The sequence below is a fragment of the Dicentrarchus labrax genome, unplaced genomic scaffold (genome assembly GCF_905237075.1).
Source record: "Dicentrarchus labrax unplaced genomic scaffold, dlabrax2021, whole genome shotgun sequence".
Taxonomy (NCBI): Eukaryota; Metazoa; Chordata; class Actinopteri; family Moronidae; genus Dicentrarchus; species Dicentrarchus labrax.
Window position 1 is genome coordinate 4,121,557 of NW_026136719.1, and position 27,330 is coordinate 4,148,886.

The window sequence follows — 27,330 nt, forward strand, 5'->3', positions numbered from 1 at the left end:
ACTGACATTTTTATTTCAAAGAAAGTGTTTAAGTCAACGGTCTCTATTTTATTGAAGTAAAAGTAGTAAACTGATCATAAACAGGACAGGAGTAAGTGATAAAGCCTGAGGAGGTGGGCAGTGGACTCTACTTCAGTCTGCAGCCTCAGTACATATAACCTGTCCTTAGTGAAAATATTGATATTGATTTGGGGACAGTCACATGGCTGATAACGAGCTACTGTTGCTGTTAAACAAACTGTAAAACCGTACGCTGTGTTATTGAATTATTTCCTGATAACGGACACCTCGTTGGGCATTATCCCGTTTATACCACGGTCTCTTCCCAAAGAATGACCTCTCTTTTATTTATGCAGGATAAGCTTCTAAGCTGATAAAATTATAATGAAAAATGTTTTAGTGTAAATAACTGAACTTATGTTCAAATCTAATGTATTAGATAATGAGGGTTTATAATAACTATTATTTAAAAGCTGTATATAGTGTACATATTTATAACTATTATTCTTATTTTTCTATTTCTATTATTCTATTTTTATTTTGATGTGTATTTTCTTATATTTTGTGTATCTGCTGTAACAAGTGACTTTTATTGTGAAGGATCAACAAAGTCGATCTCATCTTCAGCGTCATGTCTGTGGACTTTATTTTGAAAAACAAAGCTTCGCCCCGGAAGTTGGTGTCGCTAGCTCTTGCGCTGCCGCTTCGCCGCCGGACATCTGGTAAGGAAACTATAGCAACATTAAGTTTTAACTCAAATAAAAGTAGTTTATATTATATATTATCATCATGTTGGAGACTCGCGGGTTAACTCGTTATGTTCACTGACAGGACAGGACCCGAAGTGACGCGGTAGCTCGTTAGCTTAGCAGTCTTTACTCTTTGTGTTGAGTTTACCGCCATCTGTGTATTCAGGACGATACCATCTGTGAGCTAACGGAGGGGGGGGGGATTGATATCGGGGCCGATATTCGTGTTTGTTATCGACAATTAGTGACCAAAATAACTTATAGCAACACTAACTTTAACAGTCAGCCACTTAAATATGGAAATTCTGCTACACAAAGATTATAATTACATATAATTACACACAGGTTATTAATATTTGACCTGTGCTGCACATTAATAGCCCCGTCTGTATTTCTGTCACTGTACATAAAGTTGTATAAAGTATAAAATAAATATAACTCTTATTATGTTTTCATTATATCTTTATTATTCTTCTATTTAATGTGTATTTTATTATCTGTTGTTGTATCTGGAGCTGTGTGGGATCAATGATGTCTAACATAAATAACATAAAGAGCATTTTTAATGTAGTTATTTGAGGTGAATCTACATTTAACAGCTTTATATTCTAATAAATATAAAATGCATCATATTTTATAGGACTCGTATATTATAAGGTAAAATTTGTGTACTTAAGTACGTCCACCTAGGGATGCACGATATATATCGGGGTTGATAATAACATATTTATATTATTAATAATGGTTCAGTTAATAGAAAGATTTTCTTTATTGATCCCAAGCAGTGAAAGTCTTTTGTTACAGCAGCAGGTTGTCAGACATTGTTTGAGTTAATCTGCTGTTTTCATGGTTGTCCTTCAGTACATGAACTTCTGTAGTCAGCCAGTGGAATTAACATCCTTGTGGCTCATTCAGGTTTCTCCTTCTCTCCGGGAATCACACACCATGTTTGACCCGCTGGAAAATGACCTGGATGACATTCCTGACGAAGGCTTGGAGGATGAAGCTTTCCCTCCCCTCCCGCCACCTCACTCCCCGGGCCACGGAGGACGAGACGAGGGAGACCCTTTCGGTGAGAGGCTGCGGTCAAAATCCATCAACCGGGAGAATATTAAAGATCATTAAACCAGTTCATAGCTAGAAGTTGGAGAAAGTTATTGTATAATGACATTTATTATTTGAAAGAGTGGCTCCTATACGGCCCTGTTGTATAAGTGTCCTGTCCTGTGTGCGGGTCATACAGGGGAGGAAGACGGCGATGCGTCCAAGCTGGCCGACGTCCCTGCTGCTAAAAGGAAAGGAGTGAAGAGGCCGCAGCCCAAGCTGGACTCTAACAGGTACCTCACACGTCAGTGCTTGTATACACGAAGGATTTAAAGGGGTTAAAATGCAGAGTGGAAGCAGTACAGCGAGATGTCGCCTGATGGTGGAAAGTTTGTTTTCTGCTGACCTGTGAGTTTTAAATTACCCCAATTTATTTAAAAGAAACCTAAAAAAAAACCCTTTAATTTAACAGAAACGCAGCTACAGATTCAGTTATTGAAGCTGCATTAAAGTTAAAATCTAAAACTGCTCCAATCCATATTTTTACATAATTAATGCTCCAAATGACTTTTGTTGTTCACAGTGAATATTTAGCTGAGTGTGTTGTTGTGGTTGATAAATACTTGCACAGCAGTGTTATTGTACACGCAACAAACACTTTCTATTTCTTTTAATAGGCGAGGAGATAAATATTCTGTAAAAATCTAATAAATTCAGTTTAATTTGAGCTGTTATGTGTGGGCTGTGGCTAAAGTAGTGCTAGTGTAGTGTCTCATAAACTACTGATAATGAACCTGAGTCACTTCATCATGAAGTTATGAACGACTGGGAGCAGCCAACATACCCGAGTAGCCAATAAAGTCAGTTAATGTTATTTTCTATCAGCTGGTGATCAAACTTACAGTGTTCACTCTGAACTCTTTTCTTCAGGCTGGTCTCAGAAAGAGGACTTCCAGCTCTGCGAACACTGTTTGAAAACGTCCATTTCAAGGGCAAAGGACACGAGGTAAGAGCTGACAGACAGACAGACAGACAGACAGACAGACAGACAGGTTACCGAAGCAGAGGACTGTGGAGCAGCTCATACGTTACCACACTGCATACATTGAGCCAGTGTTTCATGGTGTTTGGGTGTTTTGTCCAACCAGGCTGAAGACCTGCGGCTGCTGATGAAGAAGATGGAGAACTGGGCCCACAGGTTGTACCCCAAACTGCAGTTTGAAGACTTCGTTGACAGAGTGGAGAAGCTCGGCAGCAAGAAGGAAGTGCAGGTGGGAAGAAGACTGATGCTAAATGTTTCAGTAAAGTGTCCTTTTACTCGTACAGCGCAGTATTTAATGAGTGACCTTTCCCTCCTGCGGCAGACCTGTCTCAAACGGATTCGACTGGACATGCCACTGACACATGAGGACTATATGGGTAACGATGGTAAGAGATAAAACAGAATATGACTGAATGAGCTTCACATTAGTGACATCGTTCAGTCTCTTTTAAACGTGTTTAGTGTTGTAAAGGTCAGATCGACTCTTCCTCTGTAGGTGAAGAAGCGGCGGCTCCTGAATCGCACATCTTCGGGGATCCGGATCCGTTCAACAGCACGAGCTTCTCTAACGACCTGCCGATCCACTCCACCCCGGCTCCGGCCGCCCCGCCTGCTCCCTCTCAAACCTCCCTCTCCCCGGCTGCCCCCTCCCCAGCTGCCCCCTCCCTGACTGAGGAGCAGCGTAGACGCATGGAGCTGAACAGACAGCGCGCCCTGGAGAGGAAGCTCGCCCGCCAGCAGCAGCAAACAGGTGAGTTCAATAGATTCGTCTTTATCACACATTGGAGACACAGTAAAAGTAAAAATAATAATGATTGAAGTTGAAGTTTCACTGTTTCTGAAACATTCAGCGTCACTGTGAGTAACTCTTCCTGCTGCTCACCAGATCCCTCAGACTCTCAGACTGTTGACTCAACCACGACAGCGGATGAACCCACGTCTGTCTCCTCTTCAAACGCCCTCAACAGCTCCAGAGATCAGCATGAGGAGGTGGAGGATTTACACCTGGAGCCAGTCAGCAGCACACAGCAGCCCAGCCAGCTTCCACACAAAGACTCTGAGCCTCCTGCTGAGTCACCTGCTGAGTCACCTGCTGAGTCACCTGCTGAGTCACCTCAGCGTGAGAAAGAGGAAGAAACCAAACCCAGCGAGGTCCATGAGCCCGGCGACGGGTGTGAGGACGGAGAATGAACACTTTATGCAGCAGTAAATGGCGGAGTTTAGTTTGGTTTCACAGTTTCCAGTTATTGTACCAGGTGTTACTTGTAAATATCCACATGAACCTTCAGGCTAAAACACACCGGCGGCGCAGCGCGTCGTCTCCTGGAGCCGGTCGGCAGCCTCGTGGTAACAGCAGGTCTGCACTGATGACCAATACGCAGTGGCTGGTACACATTTCCAACAGCAGGTGGTGTGGTCTTCTCTTTAAACGGGATTTAAACTCGCCTGAGGAGCCAGCTGATGTCATTTGTGTCATTACAGTTTAGAATTTGAGGTGCGGCGATGCTGGAAACAGGACAGTGGTGTGACGCGACGTCCCGTATAGAAATAATAGGGGCGGCTGTTGTCGTCGGTGTGTTTTAGCCTTAAATGTCAGAAATGTCAGTGTTATTAAACCCTTCCTACCTGCAGTTAACAGCACCGCGTTATGTTCATCAGTGGAGCGTGAAAGGTCGCTGCAGTAACATTAAAACCTTTTGTTCTCTGAGGAAGTGTCTGTAAAACTGATGTTTTATCATTGATCCATCAGGACATAGTTAGTGACAAACCGTAAACATTTCTGTATAAATGTTCTTTGTTTAAGGACACTCAGGTCGACATTAACTACAGGTTATAAACTGCTCTTTAACCCTCGTATTCGTCTTCCCATTTACTGTGCACCTGTTGTCCTCCTGTCTCTAGTTCGACTGTTTATAAAGTATAAAGTGTAAAATGATCACGCCATTCTGTGTTCCATATTTTTAGCCAGCTTCATTCCAACTCATTACCACAAATTTTAAACTTCCTTTACACCTCAGTAAACCTCATATACATTAAATTATACCATGTTTTTGAACAAAATAAGCAGAAATGATTAGTTACTTTGGACAACCACTGACTGGTATATGTCAAATATTAGCCAGGATATTGACTGATTCAATTGTATTTATAAATCAGAGAGCAAACAAATAGGATTTAAATATTTATTTCAAAACACCTTATTTTATCTACTTTATAAAATCAAAAACACAGGAAAAAAGCCTGTCTGTCTGTCTGTCTGTCTGTCTGTCTGTCTGTCTGTCTGTCTTCATTTGCATGAGTGGTAGGTTACGATGCTGTGGGTTTTGCAAATATGTGCATCGCATTTTTTGCACCGGTGCTGGTTTTGTTGTCACTTGTGCAGAATCGGCACCTCTTCCTTGTAGGTGATGGGTGAGGAGGAGGAGCAGCAGCTGGGTGAGGAGGAGCAGCAGCTGGGTGAGGAGGAGGAGCAGCAGCTGGGTGAGGAAGGACAGCTGCAGAGGTCAATGCCTTGACCAACCTGGCAGAGGCTGGCGAGCGGGGAAGTACCTGGCGTCGTGTCATGAGAGGTGTCGCAAGTTCTCTTCCAAGTTCCTCAAGGAACAGCCTCCTCCTGTGGCACCTCCTCCTGTGGCGCCTCCTCCTGTGGCGCCTCCTCCTGTGGCATCTCCCCTGACTCCAGGTTGGGTCGATCTCTCTCCACAGCACGAAGGAGTTGTACGCAGACACATCAAACATGTTGTAGAATACTGTCGGGCCAACGGGCTGTCATCCGTTTACAGCTGTATACACTGGTGACCTGCAACAACTCATTCAAAACTGAATCCTTCTTTTCTTACACAAGAATGCGTTGACCTGAACGAATATCTACCTTATCAATATACCGTGTCAAGGTTGTGGACTCCCCCCTTGTTCTTGTTGTAGTGTAGGATGATCTGGGGCTTTTTGTCCTGCGCGGCACTAACTGCAGTGTCCCGATGCAGAGTGCTCATGAGAACACACTCTTCCTCTTCTTGGGGCAGTAGGAGACGAGAGCGTGCGTGTCAGTGAACACGAACTGGGAAGAGAGTTTGGCCCTCTCTCTTGTCGCCAGCAGTGCAGGGGGAAGCTCTGGTTTGTTCTTCCTCACTGTTCCCACCATGGCCAGCTCTCTCCTCAGGAGCTCCTGGCCAAGGGCATAGGGCGTGAAGAAGTTACCGCATGTGATGGTGTGTCCCCGAAGACCCTCTGTCACCTCCAGAACCACGAGCCGGCCCTGATTCTTCTCCGGCTGGCCATCCGCAGGTCTGCCTGTGTACACCTGCATGTTCCAGGCGTAGCTGGTCTGGGCATCGCAGGCTACCCAGATTTTGATGCCGTACTTGCTGCGTTTACTCGGCATGTATTGCTTGAATCCACAGCGACCTCTGAACGGGACCAGGCGCTCGTCCACTGTCACATCAGTGCCGGGATTGTACATGAGCTGCAGGCCACACACCCACTTATCCCACACCTCTCGGATGGCTGCAGGTTTGTCTCTGGCACGGCGCTCTGGTCTGGTGTCGCGATCATCAAAACAAAGGATTCTAGAGATGATGTGCAATGTCTTCAGTGGCATGGTGGCTCGGAAAATTGCCCTCCCAGACTGAGCGTGCCACAGGCTGGACGTGGCCTCTTTACTGGACCGGTAGACACCAGCGAGAATCAGAAGACCCAGGTATCCCTGTAGATCTGTTTTGTCCATCTCCTTCCAGTTATCACCACACACACACGACGCCCCTCCTGGCTGGTCATTTGCAGCACTATCTTCTCAATGTTCTCCTCCATAAACAACTCAAAGGTAGACTTTGTCTCTCGTGCTGACAGCACACCTTGTTGGCCCTCTGGGGCTCCTCTCTCCCTCTGCACCCAACATACGCCGTCCGTCACTCAGAGGAACGGAGGACCAGAGAAGATTTCCATCTTTGGATTGGAAAACATCTTCATTTTCAGCAGGGTCCTCTTCATCGCTTGATTCCTCCTCGTCAGTTGGAGCATAATCTTCGTTTTCAGTGATGTTCTCTTCCTCTTCTTCTGCAAGTTCTTCCTCATCTCTCTCCTCCTCCACAGGGCTCAACATGAAGTCAAGAGCCTGTGATACAGTGTAGGTCCTCTTCATCGCGCTGTCTCAGAGTGAAATGTGAAATACCCCGAGGATGCTGGACTTACAAGCTCAGTTTTTTTGTGTGTGTGTTGTGCTGGAAAGCGCAATAGTGTGACCCATTGCACCACTCAATGTGGCCAGGTCAAATTGACCTGGGAAGACCACAGGTGTTATGAATTCTAATAATAAAGCACAGCAGGGAACCGTCCATGTCATTTTCAAGCAATTTTATGGAAGAAAACCAAAGTTATGACAGGACCGGAGACAGGATGAACCAGCGAAGCACTTTGTTATCAGTAGTTTTTAAATGTAAATAGCTCAAATGATTCATTAATTCCTCAATCATTCATCCTAATAAAGAATCACCAATGTTGTTAAAATACCACTTAATGTCTCAGTGTGTGTCTACTGCAGTTTAATAACATGAACAAATGAATATCAGTTACTTTACTCTGCAGTTCTTCTCTATTTATATAATAACCAAAGTCAGATTCAGCATATTTCTCCTCATTTAATATCAAAGACTCTTTAAAGAGAAAGCATTTATCATTTATATCATACAAAGTTTACAGATAATAAACTGCAGAAGAGTTCATTAGTAAAAGTGTCCTGATGTAGGTTCATATATTTCCAGCAGTCATCTGTGATATTTAAAAACCGTCGTGCTCTTCAGTGTCTTCACTTCCAGCTGTGTGCGTGTTGCTGCCGCTCTACATCTGTGCGGCCATTTCCAGGTCCATGAGAGCCAGCTCCCTCACCTCCTCCAGGAGGGAGTAAAGATTGGGAGTTTTGCTCTGGCTGAACTCTCTCTCCTCTCTGGAGAGTTTGGGCCGGCGGGCCGCCACCACCTGGGCCTGCTGGTACGCCTCCTCGGCCAGACGCACCACCTCCTGCACCAGCTGGCTGCGGCCCTGCGAGCGCGGCTGCTGCGGCTCGCCGCTGCAGTGGCGTTTGTTGCTGATCACCTCGAGCTTCAGACTGTCTGGGTGGCAAGATGACGAGTGGACAGAAATACGAACCTGTGGACGGCAGAGGATTGTTAATATTCATCAATATTATCTGTCAAATCAATAAGAAATGATTATAAACACATTCATTTCTGCCTTTATGTGCATTTGTTATTCCTGTAAGTATAATTAAGTAAAATAATCCTAAACGTTACACTGGACCTTTAAATAGTCCACATCCGATATGAAATACGTTGACTGTGGTGACTCACGGTGATGTGGTCGAACAGCCTGAAGGTGGCGGTGCCGCAGGCGGAGGTGGTGGTGATGTGGTCTGGGTATTGTCGTACGGAGCCGCTCTGCCACTCGCAGCTGCCGTCCTGTCCCACAGCGACCACCAGGCCCTCTCGGTCCTTCACGTACACCGGCCCTTTCACGCCATACCTGGAAAGAGCAGAGGCGCCGTCAGGGCTACAGGAACCAACGGGCTCGGAGCCACAGACAGGAAGTAGTGCTACTCGTTTTCTTACTCTGGGACAAACACCAACATGCCGTTGTCTCGGATGGAGTAGATGACAGCGTCCGCCACGCAGCGCGGGTCCGTCTGAGGGTCTCGTTCTTTGAAGTAGAGACACTGGAACAGAACTGTGGACAGCTTCTGGGCGTGCTGGGCCGCCTGGAAAGGTCCCGCAGAGGTCACAAGAGTTTATTTTACAGTATATAGAAAGCAGTGAATCATAGAACCAGTAAACGGCACTGACCACGTTCCTGCTGTTGATATGATAAGCCGTTTCTTCCAGTTCTTTGTAACCGACTAATGCTTTACAAGGGTCCACTCCTCTGTCCACGTCGATGGCCGCGGTGAGAAGGCGGTGGACCACGATGTCGGCATAGCGACGGATGGGTGAGGTGAAGTGTGTGTAGCGGTCCAGAGCCAGACCTGAGAGAGAGAAACCAGCACAGTTCTTTTATTTCATCATTTTAGTCTAAAGAATCTTATTTTTTAAAGGTTATATATATGAAAACATTAAATCATTAATATATGAACAAACAGCTGTTCTCTATATACAGACACAGAGTCACATGGTGTCTCTCTCCCTCTGCCTGTGTTGTATCGCAGCCTCTCTGTGGTTTGTTTCCATAGCCGGTCTGCTCCGACTGAAACTGCTGTTTTTATCATCTACGTCGGTGAATTAAGGATTTATTTCCACCAAACCAGAGTTGGTGATTGTTGGAAACACTAACAGAGACGCTTTTAATGAGTTTGATTCTGTTTCTGTCCACTTTGAATGAAGTTATTATGTTAAGATGATCAGTGGCAACAACAACAACTTATAGTGGACGGACTTTGATGGGTGCATTTGTCCCCAAGGATTAATGTTAGTTTACGCTGCGACTATCAAAGATGGTTTTGCTCAGTTTTTATTTATTTTACAATTACCTGCTGAGTAAAATTACTAGTTTTGTCGATGGCGTCAGGTCATCTGTAGCGCCCATTGCTTTGGTCTGAGATGCTCTAATGTGATCTATCAGCAAGTTAATTCCGTATATATAACCTTTAAATATTCACATTGAATCATGGAAAAAAAGAATTCAAAAGCCTCATTTGCAATAAAAAATAAAAACAAAGACACAAAACAAAATAAACAACAAACTACAAAATAAAAGCAAAAGATATCACGTAGGTATTGTTTGGTGTACCGTAATGGTAGTACTGGTCTTGGGACTCAAGACCGGTGCAGAAGTACAGAGCTTGTGACATGGCAGTAGTGGCCATCATCCTCAGCACCCTGTTCACCAGCGGGTCCTGTGGGTCCACGGCCCGGTCCAGAGATTCAGCTAAAGCCTTGTTGGTCCTGGAGGGACAGAATTACCCGTTCACAGATCAATCTCTGCAGCAGTGTTCTGTGCCGACAGTTATCATGTTGTGTAAGTTTGAATACATTGACTCGGTTGAGCTGTAGATTTTCATTTCCAACATGTGAAACTAGTAAAAACACCCAGTGTGAACCTCCTCAGCCTCCACGCAGGACACTCATAGAATAACTAACCCGGTATCGATGGTGAATCCCGCGGCCGTGGCGCTGTCCACCAGCTCTCTGAAGAAGTCCTGCCGTGGTGGCGGGTGACGCCTCAGCAGGGCCTGATGAGGGAAGGTCTCCTGGATCTTGCGCGCAACCCAGTGGTTGGCGTAAATCATGCACTCGGCCACGGTCTCGTGGACCTCCAGGGGCTGACGGGGGACCAGGGCTGTGATGTTCCTCTCTTCATCCAGCTGGGCACGGACCTGAGTAGGGATGGAGAAATAGTTTGAGACAAAGATGAAAAACCACAACCTGAAGATATTCAGTTCACTGTCATAAAGGACTAAAGAAAGCAGAAAATATTCACATTTGAGAAGCTGAAATCAGAGAATTTGGATGCTTGTTTCTTAAAAAATGTTTCAAAACGATTCAACAATTATCAAAAATGCTGACTAATCATTGCAGCTCTAATGTGGATGAATCCGCCGCTGAAAATAGTCCCCAACAAATGTAACGTTTCCTCCCGGTTGAGTAACTTTTACTAAAAACTACGGTGACCCAACATTTATTTATTTTTTAGACTTGGAGCTGAGACAGACGGAGGAGGGAAGTCTGAATATTCACATTTATGGTTTTGGTCTTATCTTTAAAGACATGGATGTAGTCCTCAGAGTCATTTATCCTGGTTGAAAAGGTCTACAATAAAATAATTATTATATACATTTTAAAACATTTAGTTTTGACTCGACTTTCTCACTGACATTATCTCACAATGACATATTCTCAAACTACACCCGGAAGCGAACAGACACGCTCATTTTGTACAACCTGCAGTGTTTGGCCCAACTGATGATACAATAATACAACATCTGTCACACATAAGACAGTTTATTAGAAAGCGTCTTACAGATGAACCACAGGAAGAATTCATCTCTTGTGTTAACAGCTGACCAACCAACCATCGCAAATTAAAGCTAATGTGAAAAATGTCTCCACTTCCTCAGTGGAGCGTTCTGTATTCACACATCTTTTATTGGAGAATATTTCCACTGAAATTACTTTATGATCCTGTGTGAGATTAACACCTTCCTGCTGTACTGGGGGTTTTAAAAATAACTCCACTGTTAAAGCTGTGACTGATGCCCACCCCAAACCTTCCTTGTAGTGCTCTGTCCCCAGTGTCCCCAGTGTCCCCAGTGCCCGAATGGCTCAACCTGGGGGTAACCAAAGCAACATGGGGGGGGGGGTTTCTTCATTTTAAGGTGTGTTGAGAAATATACACAGTCAGCCAATATCTCACTGACTTTGTCAAAAAAAGGAGCCAATTACGTCCGTACGATTGTATTAAATGTGTCAAATATGATAAAAATACATTGGTAGGCGACCTTTTTAAGTTTCTGTTTTAAGTTCTCTTTTTAAGCTGCCACATTGTCGGTGTTAAAATTTATAGTGTCTTCTATGTTTTGAGATGTTTTTATGATTGTTTTTTGATGTGTGTCTGTTGTTGAGGTATGCTTGTTTCTGTGAAGCAACAAACTGTAGCACTGTGCCCAAGACACATTTCCCCTCGGGGACAATACATTTTATTCTATTTGATCTAAAAGAGGAGCTACAATACAATGAAAGAAGGACACCTTTGATTATTTCCAGGATATTTGAATTTGACTCAATTTCCTGGTGTCTGCATGACAAAACTATTCTCTAAATTTCCAGGTATTCCAGGTTTTCCAGGCTGCGTGGGAACCCTGGTGATATTATATTAATGTAATTCTATGTGGGATTGAGCCTTTCAATGGTAGAATCATTAATCTTTTCATTAGGAATTATCCCAGTGGACAATTTACAGGATGTTAATTCAGGAACGGATCCGGGGAGGTAACTACTGAACGACCGAGAACAGTCTTGTAGAAGAAAGAGAAAGAGAACCCAATCCTACCTCCACCCCTTCCAGCTCCAGCGCCCCTCCTCTGTCCCTCTGCGCTCGGAGCTGTCTGGCTATGTGTGTCAGCATCTCCAGAGCCTGGGTGAGTTGAGCTAGTTTAGCATCCTTCTCCTCGGGCCCAAGCTTGGCCAGCTCCGGCACCTCAGCCTGCTCTCCGTTGAGGAGCGCCTGGGCCAGTTCGTAGTGGAGCTGGTAGGAGGAGCGGATGACCGTGCGACCATACCACATACTCTTGACATTGAGGGTGTTTGCATCGAGCTCCCAAATCACGCTCATCGCGTACCTGGATATGAGAGCGGAAACATTTACAGATAGCATGTTTTAACGTGTTCATGTCCCAACACCTTCCAAAACGAAATACTGTGGAGTTTACTGACCTGTCGACTCCTCCGAGCAGAGAGCAGAGGTCTCCACTGAGGACAGCAGGCAACATGTCGTACCTGCGGTCTGCCAGGTAATAGGTCGTAGCCCTTAGAAAGACACAGAAGCAGAATAAAGTCTTTTTACATGTTAAAAAGAGGCATTGTGTGATGCGTAATGCAAGGTGTAAATGCTTAAAGACACACTTCTAATTACTGATTATACGTCTATTCTGTGGCGTGAAAGCGATAAAAGATGTGTTTATTCAACAGAAATGAATGAAAACTTAAAGCATACATGTGTGAAATGAATGATATACAGTAACAGTAACGGTGCGCATCTGATCTGACACACCAGGACAAACTGACACAGTATCTACAAACAAAGGAGTAACTGATTACATCTGCTGAAAGGGTACACATAATTCTGAATTGTGTGAAAAGTTTATAAACTTTCCCCTAACTCAATACTTCTAGTTTGTGTCTTCTGTTCTGTTGTGAGGTGTTTCTGGTATTTCTATGACGAACCTCGTACGTGCTTCCAAGTTGGTGAGCGAGCCCTCTTTAACAAAGTGAGTGACGTCCGCGATGTGGACCCCCAGCTCCAGCAGCTCCCCGCCGGCGAGGCTGCGCACCGACAGCGTGTCGTCCACGTCCTCGCAGCCCCGCGGGTCGATGCTGAACACCAGGTGACTCTCCCTGAGGTCCCGCCGCTCTGCCACCTGGGCAGGATCCATTCTCCACGGATTCTCGGGGGAGTTGACCGGCATCTCTCTCAGCTGAGGACAGTCGGACAGAAAACAGGAGGTTACATAAGGTCTCTTAAAAACCTCACAAAAGCAGCCAAAGTAATGGGACTGGTATGAATAATTTATTCTGAATGTGCTTTGGGCTGAGCAGAGACCATCAGATATTGTGTGCTGTACAAAGACACCAGAGGCCTTTCTTTACAAAATAAAATAAGCAGTGTATTTCAGTCTGAGCAGAAAGAAAAGCTCATTTGATTCTGTCAAGTCCTTGGATAGTTGAATGATAAAAGGAACAGGTAAATATATGCTGAATGCGCTGAAAAGGAAAAAAGACGTCGTTTCAACAAGGCTATTTCATTCCTTTGTGTACGGCACACTGAGCACCAAAACTATTTATTATTGGGTCCTAAACCTCCTACAAAGAGGACAAGGTGAACAGAAACTCTCATGAACTTTGTAATTTGAGAGCGACGCTTCAGCCCTGAAAAACCTTTCCCGGGGTTTGGCCTCTAGGTGGCAGTGTCACCACATGTTTGCTCAGCAACAGCCTTCTGTACAGAATCCAGTTTTATGAAAAACAAAGAGTTATGTTTACACACAGCAAAACACATAGTGTGTATCTCTGAGGTCCAGCAAACAGGAGCAATGCCTTTACCACAGGATTCATTTTATATCTGTCTTTGGTTTTTAAATCACTGAATGGCCTCGCCAACAGTTTATAGCAGCTCAAGTTCTTTGTAAAGAGCTGGAAACTGAGAATATTAAACTTACATTTGTCAGGTGCCTGAAATAGTCCCAAATATGTGTTCAACAGAATATCAATAGTTTCACTTTAATGCATTAAAAGCAAAGTAATCAGCAACAATACAGTCACACAAAACATCAACGTTAAAATAATTAACGTGGCTAAATTTAAAGTAACATTCAACATTCCTTGTGGTTACATTCAAATAAAGTTGTCAAATTAAACCTTTTTTCTAAAGTTATGAAGATATTGGTTTGGTATTGTGGAAGAACATTTAAAGTGTTCCCGTAGAGTTCGACCCTCTGTGCCTCCTTCTCAGTCTACCAGATATTAAAAAGATCAAACATTGTTGTGTTATTCAACCTACTGACATTTGCCAGCAGGAAGAACATTTTGCCTATGTCACATCTGAGCAGTTTTCTTCTATGTTGTATATGAAAAACACAAAATTAATGGTTGCAAAAATCTTTTTTCACCTGGCCTTTATATCCCTGTTACTGACTGAAATGATCACACAGCTGTAGCATGAAAACACAACTCTGCTACATGTGCAAGTCGGCAATTGTTTGCTGATGTGTTCTCTATAAAGATTTTATAGGTGCAAGGTGCAAACTGCTCATCAGAAAGTAACTCATCCCATTCACACACAAACACAATCTACACCGATAGATGCCACTAAATCTTACATCCTTTAGGTGCAGCTTTAAGATCCCTGAGCGTCTGTAAAGTGTGGTTTAATCTAATCAGACAGCGAGAAGCTTTCTGACCTGTGCGTCTGAGAAGGGAGGCACGTGGATGCAGTTCTCTATGAGGATGGTCTGGACCTCCGTCTCGAGCTCTCCAGCCCGACCCAGCACCCGCACACTGTGGCCGTTGGGATAGAGCGACGTGCTTTCCCATGAATCAATGCGCACCACCACTCTGTGGTCCTGGGGGAAAAAACAAGTTTAAATTAGCCAACAATTGTATATAATCCCTCACTTAGGGTTGATTTTAAGGTAAATTAGACATTAATTATGCAGCTGAATCCAGAAGTGTCCCTAATAGTAATAAAGATATCACGTAATAAGAATGGCTGAGGGCAATCTTATATCAGTCAAATTAGCTTTCTAAGCACAAGTTACTAAATAAATCAGTGGCCACTTGAAGGCAAACCAGACCTGCAGAGCATCAGCCTGCTGAGTACTGATGCGGATCTTGGGAATGCGACGGTCCCAGGGCACCGCCAGGATCCGCTGGGAATTCCTGCTCTGGGACTGAGTCCCGTCCCTGGGGGGGAAAGTTACCACATAGTCCCTCCAGTTCCTCTGCTGGATCCCCACAACACGGCCTGTGGATTTCAACATCACACATCAGCACTGAGACTCTCTGAGTTATAATTTATTGTATGTTCTAGTGTGAAATACCAACATTTGAAATAATAATAATCTTTATTTATAGAGCACTTTCAAAACCCATGTTATAAAGTGCCTTGCAAAACATAAAATGTTATAAAATCATCAATTTAAAGACTATTTCAACCAGATAAAACAAGAAAAACATTTAGGAAATAAAAGATACTTAAGAAAATGTGTTTTAAGAAAGACTTAACAGAGATCAGCTGTGGCTGTCTGACCAAAAATTATTTTATTGTAATATAATCTTAATAAATACAGAAAGAAAACAAATTCATATTTAACAGCATTAATACGTGTTTGAAGCAAAGCTGTCCACTTAAATCCATACAGAGCTTTCAACTGATCTAATGGCCTCTATTCAAGTGGACCATTGAGTTAATCACTGCCACCAACGGTCGAGGACAAAGAAATGCATTAAAAAGGTACCATAAGTCCTTTTTCAACCACTAATAGCACTGTGAAGAAATGTTTGATGAGTGGGTTCCTGCACAGAAACACAAGGCTGGAGAAATATTCCTGCCAATGGCTCCAGTGGCAAAATGGCAGCAATAACCCGGGAAGGAGACAAACACGGATGTAAACAACAATCTAATATTTGCTTTTTAGTGAATAACACTCAGTGCAGACATACAAAGAAAACCTTAAGTGGTGTGTGTGCTCCAGCACTTCAGTTGAGTCTGATACCAGATGAGCTGTGTTGTTTGTGTTTCCTCTACGTTTAATATACACATATATAATAAAAAAAAGAGTATTTTTTTCTGGATTCTTCCAGATATGTTGAGTAATAATAATACTTACTGTCTCAATCCTAGTACTGCACAATATGGTAAAAAAAATCATACTGCGATTATTTGGACAAAAACTGTCACAGTGATTATCATTATCACAGTTCTACATTTCACTAAAACACCTGTTCAAATTGTGATGATGTGACATTTGTTGAGGTCTGTTGATTTGATTATATCCAAAAAGATGAAGCTTTACACTACGGACGCTCTCACCTGTCGGCATAGGTTTACTCTCGTTTTCCTCTCCACTCTTCTCGTCCACCTGGCCCCCAGCCAGGGCCGTGACCTTCCCCTTCCACTCGCTCTTCGGAAGCAACTCCACCACAACCACGTCGCCGTGCACGGCTCTGTTACGATTCTTAATGCCCAACACCAACACGCCTCGACTCATATCTGAGACGGGAGAGAGAAGACGGGAAGTGGAGAGAAGAGAGAGCAGAGTCAGGAGGAATGAGATGTTTGTTATATCTGATTATATCTGCGTGGGCGGTATAGTTCTGATCACCTGCGTCCTTGTTAGATAATCCATCCGTCATGATCGAAGCTTCATTCTGTGGCCGGTGCTTGCTGATATTCAGAGTACCCTGATAAAGAGGAAAGAAAGATATGATTTATTTAGATTTTTAAAAACAATCTAGTTTAATTCACCAGTCTGATTGGCCATTAACTTCTTTTGGAGCATGACTGAGCATGCCCAGTACAGCCCTCCATCAGCCCCAGTGCTTTAGAGCTGATAACTGGCCTTTAATTCTCTACATCTTTGGCCCTAAAATGTCTTTTCAGTACTGACACTGAACATTTCTAGAAGCTTTTTGTTTATTTCTCATCCCGCATCATAACTAGTTGTTCTAATAAAAAGCTCACTAGACATAAACCCCGTTATGTTGACTTGTGCTGTACCTTAATGTAACGTCCAGACTTGATTCCAGCCTCCAGGACTTCGGCGGCCAGATGTTCTGCAAACTCCTTCTGCGAGCCCTCGCTCTCCTTCTCTTGTAACGCCTGGGAAATGGAGCTGTACAGCTCATGGGCAGCCTGCAGCCGCGGCCAGAACTCTTGCAAGAAATCCTGGCAAATAAAGAGACACATGTCAGGAACATTAACTGGCATCATGGGTCCGGAGATAATGCGGACACCCGTGCAGAAATCGGCTCTAAAAGCTCGATCACTCTGATAATAATGCAGTTTCATACTCAGGGTTGTTTGGCCTCCACAGTTCTAATGACATCCTGGAAGGCGCCCAACTTTTGGTCCTTTTACATTCAAATTCAGTTGAGTCAGCAACGGGTTGCAAAGTAGGAGAAGTAGCAGTATTTTTCCTCACTCTCAATCCTCCAGGTTTTTTCTAATGAAATCCTAAATATTGTTTAACACAGAGACACAGCAGTCTCCTGGATGCTGTAATTACACTATTTTCCACCAGTTTTAATCATTTTATCATCATTTTAGAGAAATCATGTTTTTCCTGTCAGATCTGAATGGCTCTAAAATACTGCACTACCCATCATCCTCAGCTGCTGTTGCTATGGAGAAGCAGCCATTTGGCCAGGTGCCCATCGGAGTTATTATAGTTTTATATTTTTCACTAGTTTTTAGTTTTTGTTTTCAGTTCAGTTTAGTTTCAGTTAGTTTCCAGAGTGAGTTTGGTTGTTTCAGTTTACTTCTTATTGTTTAAAAATGTTTAGTTTCAGTTTAGTTTTTAGTAGTTTCTGTATTAGTTTTAGGGTTTTTTCATTACAATATGGGGGTATTTGTCAGAATAGGTATGAAGACATTTATTTTAGGTTAGTTTTAGTAAACTATAACAACCGTGGTGTCCACGCTCGCGCCAGTGGGAGAGGTTTTCTGTCAGGGAGGCTTTCTAACATTTAATTAACTTTGTGAAACAGTATATTTTATCCCAAACCATGATATTTTTTTCTGAAATCTAGAAGTAGTTTTGTTGCCTATTTTGTGACAAAGTTCATCTTTGTACTGATGATTCAAGCATGAGAGTTTCATGTTTATCCAAACTTTGAAGTACTCGACACCAACGAGGCTTCCACTTTACGGTTTTATTGTGGCAGCCAAGAATGACTTTCTCCTGCATTTATGATATCCACTCTGCATCTGTAAACTGTAACACACTCACGTCACACACAGATATCTGCGCTCAGCAAACAGGGAATCTATTTCTGCGTATGCTAAACACAAAGAATTTAATAGAAATGGACTTAATACTAAAATAATTCTGTTTTTGCTTTGTTACAAAGATCTCTTCATACACAGCCTCTGCTCATCCACACACCAGCTTATTCCCCCTCATTATAATTTCCATAATAACTTGACAACTGTTAACAAGTAAACAAGACCAAATAATTACTTGTCTTTTCTCAGAATAAGCTGTTTACAGAGCACAACTACCTGTGATTCATCACAGCTCCTCGTGTGTTAAAACAACTCTTGGAGCTCCACTGAGTCATACTGTAGCCACTTCATCAAAACTTTAAACCAGCCATGAGACTTTACTTTTTACAGCATATTAGCTGTCAAGCGGCTCAATGGAGCGATATAGATGGAGTATATACGGGGCATGGCAATGCAAGACAATAAGGAGCTGCAAGTCCACGATGTGGCATAAATAAGATTTAGGATTTACAGTCCACTTGTTCTGTGGATTTAAGTCTGTGGACTCATTTACCCCATCCTCTATAGCGGATACCCTCTGCGAGTGCAGTGGTTAACCATTTAAACTCTGCAACAGAAATGGTCAGCCAGTGCCTACGTTGGTATTTTTGTTTATTATGACGTCATTCGTCAAGTATCTTGTAGGGATGCACCATGTGGATTTTATTCAGCTGATACAATAACCAATAATTACCAGCTTTTCATGGCCGATACCGATAAGATAACCAATCATTTTCAAAAACAAGTTAAACACCTGTAGTTTTTACACACCTGATGGAAAGAAAGGCTGCGATGGACGATTTAAATATTCCATATTAACTCTGTTCTAACCAAATCTAACAACAACAGTTCTGACTCTTCAAATATTCATTAATTTTTTTCTAGTAAAGTTCATAAAAAAACTTCACTAACATACCAATAACTATCATGTATCCCCAGTATCTTGAAAAACATTTACATGCCTTAAATCTGTATAATGATTGAAATTTATACATTTAAAAATATAATTGAAAAACATGATTCAAAAGATTTCAAAATATAGAAACATGAACAAAATATTTCTGGAAACTCCAAAAGTTATTTAAACGCTAGTCTCCCCCCATCGGCGATCAGCTGGCACCACTGCCATCGTCACCACGGTTTGAACCCAATGTGGTGTAAAGTAGTGACATCACCCAGCATGTGCAACGTGATGATGTCAAAGACAGAAGCCTTAGCTTTCTGCTCTAACTATTATAGTTTCTATTTTAGATAGAATTGAACTGGTCAGCTTTTAGAGGGTTAATGAATAAAGAGATACAATACAGCGCTGTGCCATCAGTGTCTGATTTATTAAGGAAACACTTAAATGCTTCATTTGAAATGTTGTGAATCCATCACTATGTATCACTGTATTTGCACTGAACTGCTTCTTTTTGATAAGTTAAACTTAAAATTCATTGAGAAACATGATGGGAGGCAACAGCAGTGAAATGTGATTTATCGAGCTCACATTTAAATTTTTTATTTAACTTATATTATAGTTATTTTAAGAATTATGCATGACTGATATTTTTTAATTAACTTTGAAAAAAAATCTCAAGTACCCCCGCAGTACCCCCATTTGAGAAACACTCTTAGTGATAATTAAATTATTGAATCATCAACTTTCAGAGGAATCATATTGTGAAGAAACGATCATATTATGTGTTAATGCACTACACATTTCTGCTCTCAATTCTGTAAGGACAATTCTAGTTTATTATTTCTGCAGTTTTGTCCATCAACAGTTTATTTAGTAAGACAAACATTGCTAAAAAGAAATCCATCATTCTGTCAATCACTTTCTCAATGAATTGATCCGTTGTTTGGTCCATAAAACAGTGAAAAATGTTTATCAATGTTTCCCAAAGCTCAAGGTGAGTTTACTGTCATAGAGGACTAAAGAAACCAGCACATTTTATTAATTTAATAGTAATATCAACTAATCTTTACAACTCTAAACAATAAATTCAAAATCTACATTTCTATGACAACAGCACAAACTCCACCTTCTGAAAAAATCATTTGATAAGACTGAAAGCTCCAGAAGAGCTTTTACATTCACCTTGAGATTGTTACCTTTCCATTTATTTTTCGATCTTTAAACAAATAAAAAATGAAAACAAGTACACTGCTGTTTTTTGTGTTTATTGTTGAGTAACTGAATGCTCCTGGTCGACACATACAGCCGTTTGTAGGTACTTGAACAGCAACACATTTTTCCATTGTTTTGGCTCTGCACTCAAACACAAAGACTTTCAGATTTAAGGGTGTTAACAGTGTAGGAGTTGTTGCCCATCTTGAACAATGCAGCTTCTATACTGTTCAGCCAGAACACCTTCAAATTAAAGCTGAACTTCAACCTCAGTGCTGTTTGTCATTTCAAATCTAATGTGTGTGTGCTGGAGCCAGAATAACAAAATGTCTCACTGTCCAAATACCCGTAGATACAGACATTAACCTGACTTATACCATCGTCTGGGTGAATACTCGATTCTGATTGGCTTTTACATTTACCATTTCCTCTCTGGTTCGAGCGCTCTATGATCGGAGGGAACTAGAAATATCTCCTGTTGCCAAGTTGTATCTAAGGTTCGTCCTATTTACTGGAGTAGTGAACAACGTTCCCATTGGATTAGAACAGTGTTTTTTTCTATTATTGCGTATACTGACGACCCCTGACCATGTGACATATTTTATTTCAGTTCATGTAAAACAAGCAATTTCGGTGAATTTTGAACAGATTATTTCCTGGGAATATCGATCAGAAATGAGTTCTCCTGATATTTTTATTCTTCTCTGTCTGTATTATGTATTTTTTATCATTTTTAACAATCATACATATTTAATAGGCTTCTTTTTTGACAGATTCAGTGTTTTATTCTCACTGTTCTATTATTTGTTTGATCAAAGAGATGGTAATGATTCTTCCAGGTATTAGGAAGGACCTCAGGTGTTACCAGGGAAACGGAGTGATGGCTGGTAAAAAAAAACTTTATATTTTGATTGCAAAACCAACATTAAATGCCCTTCGAGGCGTCCATAATGAGGAATTACAGTGTTTCCTCTATGTTGATTTTGGAGCGGCAGCCAGCCGCTGTTAAAAAAAATCCTAGAGGAAACACTGCATTAACAGACAATGTGGAGGCCTGAACAGTTGCCTCCGTGAAGTATAATCACAGTAATGGTAATGGACACCTCGTCATGCATTATCCCTCAGTATTGTACAGGTAGGTCACGTACCCATGCATTATCCCTCAGTATTGTACAGGTAGGTCACGTACCCATGCATTATCCCTCAGTATTGTACAGGTAGGTCACGTACCCATGCATTATCCCTCAGTATTGTACAGGTAGGTCACGTACCTGGATGGAGATGACGTACACTCCAGAGTTGAGGCTGCTGTACTCAGCGATGGCGTCCTGATCCTCTGTGATCATCACTATATCCATCATACCTGCCAGGTGGTTATGGTACCATACTGCAGCAGAGTACACACACCTGCACGCACACACACACACACACACAGTTAATTCACACAGTACAAGATGCAGACAGCTAGCCTGTTAAAGCCCCACACGTGGATATTTTGTATTTAATTGCTCCCATAAATGAAAACTACCTGTGACTCAAAATGGTGGTTCAACACTATAAAGGATACGTTGTTTACAGCTCTGTTTACTGTTTGCCCAATAAATGTTTTAAAGCCTTCTGTCTTTAAAAGTTAAATGTTTGGGGACAACATAATGTATAACACTCACCAAGAGCCACACACCATTATGACTAAGTCTTTATTATAACAAAAATCATGGCGGTAAGCAGTACGTTTACTGTCTAATGACCTCAACAGACAGGAAACAATCACTTAAGACTCGAGGAACAGTTCCAGTTTTTCCATTATTTATTTTGGAAGAAAAAGTCAATTGTTCCATAATATACATTTCCTGAACTATTTCTATCCATTTAAGGACGGTTGGAGAGTCCTTACTCAGCCATTTCCTGGTTATTGCTTTCTTTGCTACCCGCTAGTAGTGTTTATATATATATATATATATATATATATATATATTTATATATATATATAAAAATGACGAGCAGACGTATTACTGCACACTGTCCAACCTCTTCCTTCTGTATTAGAGGTAAGTTTGCTCAGTTCAATCTGCAGCAGACACAACAGTAGTTTGATTATTTGATCTAAAACATTTGCTTACCTTCACAAATACTGAATTTGTTTAGTTTTCTCTGTTTCGTATCATTTTGATTCATGGATTTTGTGGGGGGGTTTTTGGGGGTTTTTTTTTCAGTTGGGAATCAATAAAAATAAATCAAAGCTTAAGCACACGTCTCCATTGCATGCACCCTTTTTAACATTTCGTCAAATAGACCTTAGGCAGCAAACTTCAGTATTATTTTATTATTAAAAGAAAGTAGAAATATTCCACGTTGTGGCGCATGTGCTCGGTCTGCAGGGGAGGCGTGCTCTAATGTTCTGATACACTTTAAGTAGAAAACAAGTATAATTAGCAAAGTCTATAATAAAGTTATTCTAAAACATTTCTTTGGAAATACTGAAACTGCCCATTCAACCATTAAGTCCCTATGGAGACCAGCTATTGTAAATGTTTGATTGACAGCTTAGCCAGTAGGGGGCCATAAGTGGTCTCATTATTCTGAACCACCAGCCTTGGTTGCACTACTAAACTAGTTTTCTACAGTCCTATATGACACCTGCTGGTCCCAGCTGTAAACCCGAGCTGCTGATCGCGCTGGCGTGTGGCGGTGGTGATGGGAAGGTAATGAGCACTGACCTGGTCTGCCACTTATCCTGGCTCTCCCCCTTCTCCCGCGGACAATAGGAGTACTCTTGAAACTCATTGGCAAACAGCACGCAGTCATGACGAGGGTCATTGAGCAGGGTTCGCAGACGGTTGTGCTGCCTGCAGACACAACGAAAGATAGACTGAGGTCAACTAGAGCTGCGAGAGACCGTTATTTTCATTCTCAATTCATCTGTCTATCATTTTCTCAACTAATCGATTAGTTGTTTGGTGCATAAAATGTCAGAAAATGGTGAAAAAAGCCCAAGTTGACGTCCTCAAATGTCTTTTCTTTTGTCCACCACGCAAAGATATTGAGTTTACTGTAATAGAGAACTAAAGAAACCAGAAAAAATTCACATTTAAGAAACTGAAATCAGAGAATTTGAACAATTAATCAATCATCAAAATAGTTTGTGATTCATTTAATGGTTGACAACGATTAATCGACTGATCGCTGCAGATCTACTATAAAATTCTTGGTTGACAGAAAAGCAAAGCTGCAAAGAAACTCAAAGGTCATCACACACACACACACACACACACACACAACACACACACACTCTCTCTCTTCCTGTGTGTGAATGGAAAACTGCAATTACTGACACAGTATGGCATCAGCATATGCTCTACCAGCTATGTCTACCTAATATTATCAAAAGTGAAGCTTCATCGTATTAATGATGCAACATTTTAAAATGGCGGCGTAAGCAGAAATCCAAACCAGGGGTCATGTGGGACTCCTTATTTACAGCGTTCATCAACTTTGTCAAAAGCACTCCTGCGAGTTTGTGTGGGAGAGATATTTCAAGTCGCAGGCTGGATCCCGTTTAGCTTGGTCAGCAGAGCTTTGATATAATGAGGTTGACCCCGAACCCACTCTGTGCAGGTAGGTTGTCATTAGGGGCCTAATTCAAAAGGGGCTTAAGGAATCAAAGGTCTTCACCTGTCCTGACGCCTTCAGGGTGCCTGAAGCTGGTAGAAAACTGAGACTATTATTCTCATACATTAACAAACTTCCATCAACACCCTGGGTTCACCAAACGCGCCGGTGTTTTCTCGATGTTTCCAATAATATCTCCGCGATAATACGGCAGACTCTCCTCTTCCGAGTCTATATTCTCACGAGAGTGTACGTAATTCAATTGGTGGGTTTGTGTGTCCGTCTATATTTTGTGTGTAACTAACTCAACTAATTCATTATACATTTATTCATATATTCCACTATTTTTGTGAACTTTGATGAATCCCTTTTAAAACTACCAAAACATTTGGTCCACATGAGTAAAGGTGTGTTTTCACAACAGCTTTGAAGACTTCAAATATTTCAGTTTTAGGGTCGAATGATCTCTTCACACAGTGCTGGAGGACAAACAGTGCCTCATTAAACAGACAGCAGAGGTCTTTCTGCACATTTTGATATAAAACACAAGGGTATATGTTATAAAAGTCTCTTTAAAAGGTGAATGTAAGAAGATGCCATTAGACCCCAAGGGGTAAATTATAAACTGTGTCTGTTGAGCATGTTGGTGTAAGTGTACCTGCGTCCTTCACTGAGTATCACAAAGTCATTATTATGAGAAGCTTTTTCTCATTAAAATGACTTACAGAATCTTTATTTTCTTTATTAATCCCACAATGGGGTAAATGCCATTTAGGGTTAAATGATAAATCTGTTGAGCATGTTAGTGTACCTGCGTCCTTTGCTGTGCTGCACAGCCTGGCAGGCGGTCTGGGTGAACACGATGCCCTGCAGCTCTCTGAACTCCAAGATCTCCAGATAGTCCACCACCACTCCGACATCAGGCACCACATAGTGGGTCAAATCTCCTGGCAGCACCTTGCCATCTGGCAGGGAAGAAAACTGAATGTTATGGTGATTTTGGCTGATATACTCGGCAACATTCACACCGAGTCAGGATCCAGATCTCAAGCACTGTCATACACTGTACTGTACATATTCTGAATGTCTTACTTCTATTTCTGTTAAACTGTAATTTAATGTACATATTTTAACGTTCTTATTAAAGCAACCAACCTCCCCCCCGGGGATCGATAAAGTCTTTCTGATTCTGATTCACTTATAAGTTGCAGTGGAAGCCAGCACATTGTAGGACAAGGTCGAGGAGAAAGAGAGCCAAAATGTTCCATTATGGCTTTTTTTTTGGGGGGGGAGCAACGGCTGCTACCTCAATCACAGCGGAGTGACTCCTGCCAGCACACAATTGTGACAAATGTCGATCTAGAGCGACGTAGAGGTCACATGAACTGAACTGTTCGCCCTGAGATTGCACTGCAATACATCAGACCTGTAGCTGATTTAAGACCACGTAGAAAAGTGGCCCAAAGACCAGATTGATTTGTGATCTGCGCTCTTGATCGAAGCCTCATCTAAGTGTACTTAAACTGTTTTCATATTCCAACAGTGATGATCTGAAGATGCAGACTCTCCTTTTTTATTTGTCTCTGTTACACGACACAAGATTATAGGCGGGAAATTTACTGTAGTAAAAGATTACATACAACTCGGGTTGCACAATTAATCCCAATACTATCGAAATCCCAATATGGCCGAGTGCAATATGCAGATTATAAAAGGTGACGTGTGTCGAAGGTTTGTTAAAATCAAATCATAATAATAATAATAATAATACATTTTATTTATAAGCGCTTTTCTAAATACTCAAAGACACTTTACATAAAAGCAGAAGAACAACATAAGTAACTGAATATTATATATATATAATATATATATGTAGGAGGAGACAACAAAAGTAATATTGTAACTTATTATTTTGGGGGGTTAACTCTGATATTGTCACTGAAATGTATTAGTAATTAGTTACACTACTAGATTACTGGTGAAAGTAATATTACTCAGATACTACACTACTATAACATTAGTACCAGTAATGAGTTACTGCCCGGATACAGTGAAAAGGGTCAGCAGTAACAATAAATAACAGATACTTTAATAAACAGGACTCAGTATCCTATTACTCCTCACATGTAACAACAGCTCCGTGTTAACGTTACACAGAGAAAGGCCCCTGAACGCCCCACTGTCCGACCGTTAGCTGTGACTCTAGCTGCTGTGTGTCACTGTGAGAGTAAACAAAGCCCACTGTTCACTGACTGTGTGTTGTTGTTGTTGTTGTTGTTGTTGTTTAGAGCTACCGTTCTCGCAGTCTCCCTGACACAAGGAGCTGTAACAGGGAACCCGCTCCCTCAGGTAATGTTCCCGGACCACACGGACCTTCCGGCCCCGGCAGCTCTTCAGGTGAAGGATCCTCTCCGTCTTTATCATGTCCGCAGCTCGAGGACGAGCCACGAGCTTCCCGCCCTGCTGCTGTTGTTTGTAACGCGGGAAATCAGCGACACTTTTTCTTTTTTTGTAAACAGTCAACTGGCAGCGAGGGAAGTGCGCGAGGGACGCAAGCCCGCTGACGTCATTACGCCGGAACGGGTCGTTCTCTTGCTGCGTTCAAGTGCTGTTGGAGAAGTGCCAACTCTTTCTTATTAGGCTTTATTATGGAAGCTGCGTTCAAGTGCTGTTGGAGAAGTGCCAACTCTTTTTTTATTAGGCTTTATTATGGAAGCACAATTCCGCCAATGTGACGGAAAAAAAGGTTTCTGTAAGTCTTTAAAATAAACTTTATCAAAATATTGACTTATTACGACGGAGTATTTGGGCCAGACTAAGAGAAATATTATTTTCTTTTTTGGGGAATTACGAGAATAAAGTCATAATATTACGACTTTACTCTCGCAATATTATGACTTTATTTTTGTAATATTATGACTTTATTCTCGCAATATTATGACTTTATTTTTGTAATATTATGACTTTGTTCTCGTAATTTCCCCCAAATTTTTTTTTTCACTCTTAGTATGGACCTAATACTCCGTCGTAACTTATTATCTCAAGATAATGACAAAATGTCTCAATATTTAGATTTAATTTCTCAAAATACTGAGAAACTTTCTCAGTATTTTGACTTATTGACTAAATTAATGACTACGTATATCAAAATAATGACTTAGTCCACAAAGTAATTATTTTCAGAATCAGAATCAGGTTTCAAGTTTTCACATACAAGGAATTTGCCTTGGTACACTGGTGCATAAGAATCACAATCAAGCGTAGAAAAAATATATAAATAAAGATTTCAAAAATAGAGAAAATAGAAAGAGCCACTAAATACAAATATAAAGAGTGAGAGAATATGTACAAAATTGCCAGATACTAAATGAGTAAAGAGCTGTAAAGAAATGTGGAACAACAACAAAAAAAAAAAAGATTAAATTGATCAAAATAGCGTAAGTGGGCGTAAAATGGGCTTCCATTCTTTATTGATCCCACAAAGGGGAAATTCACTTGCTAAAGCAGCTCCAGATACAACACAATACAAT

At 41.6% G+C, this 27,330-nt stretch overlaps 2 protein-coding genes and 1 pseudogene across 2 annotated transcripts; 1 reads left to right on the forward strand and 2 right to left on the reverse strand.

The window, feature by feature from the left end:
• The first annotated feature begins 658 nt into the window (after positions 1–658).
• tipin (timeless interacting protein) lies at positions 659–4,771 on the forward strand. The gene is made up of 8 exons (XM_051379583.1): positions 659–722; positions 1,665–1,821; positions 1,993–2,086; positions 2,724–2,799; positions 2,942–3,064; positions 3,158–3,221; positions 3,332–3,586; positions 3,722–4,771. The coding sequence occupies exons 2-8, from the start codon at positions 1,695–1,697 to the stop codon at positions 4,024–4,026; spliced, it is 1,044 nt and encodes a 347-aa protein (XP_051235543.1). The 5' UTR covers positions 659–722; positions 1,665–1,694; the 3' UTR covers positions 4,027–4,771.
• Positions 4,772–5,086: 315 nt separating this feature from the next.
• LOC127351735 (piggyBac transposable element-derived protein 4-like) lies at positions 5,087–7,046 on the reverse strand (annotated as a pseudogene).
• Positions 7,047–7,449: 403 nt separating this feature from the next.
• dis3l (DIS3 like exosome 3'-5' exoribonuclease) lies at positions 7,450–26,350 on the reverse strand. The gene is made up of 18 exons (XM_051379582.1): positions 26,095–26,350; positions 24,612–24,765; positions 22,909–23,037; positions 21,463–21,598; positions 16,810–16,977; positions 16,415–16,493; positions 16,123–16,302; positions 14,885–15,054; positions 14,492–14,653; positions 12,759–13,009; positions 12,249–12,341; positions 11,866–12,154; positions 9,957–10,192; positions 9,607–9,761; positions 8,667–8,845; positions 8,436–8,581; positions 8,178–8,349; positions 7,450–7,977 (listed from the first exon to the last, which is right to left on the reverse strand). Exons 1-18 carry the CDS (start codon positions 26,222–26,224, stop codon positions 7,669–7,671), a joined length of 3,138 nt encoding a protein of 1,045 aa, XP_051235542.1. The 5' UTR covers positions 26,225–26,350; the 3' UTR covers positions 7,450–7,668.
• Positions 26,351–27,330: the final 980 nt, after the last annotated feature.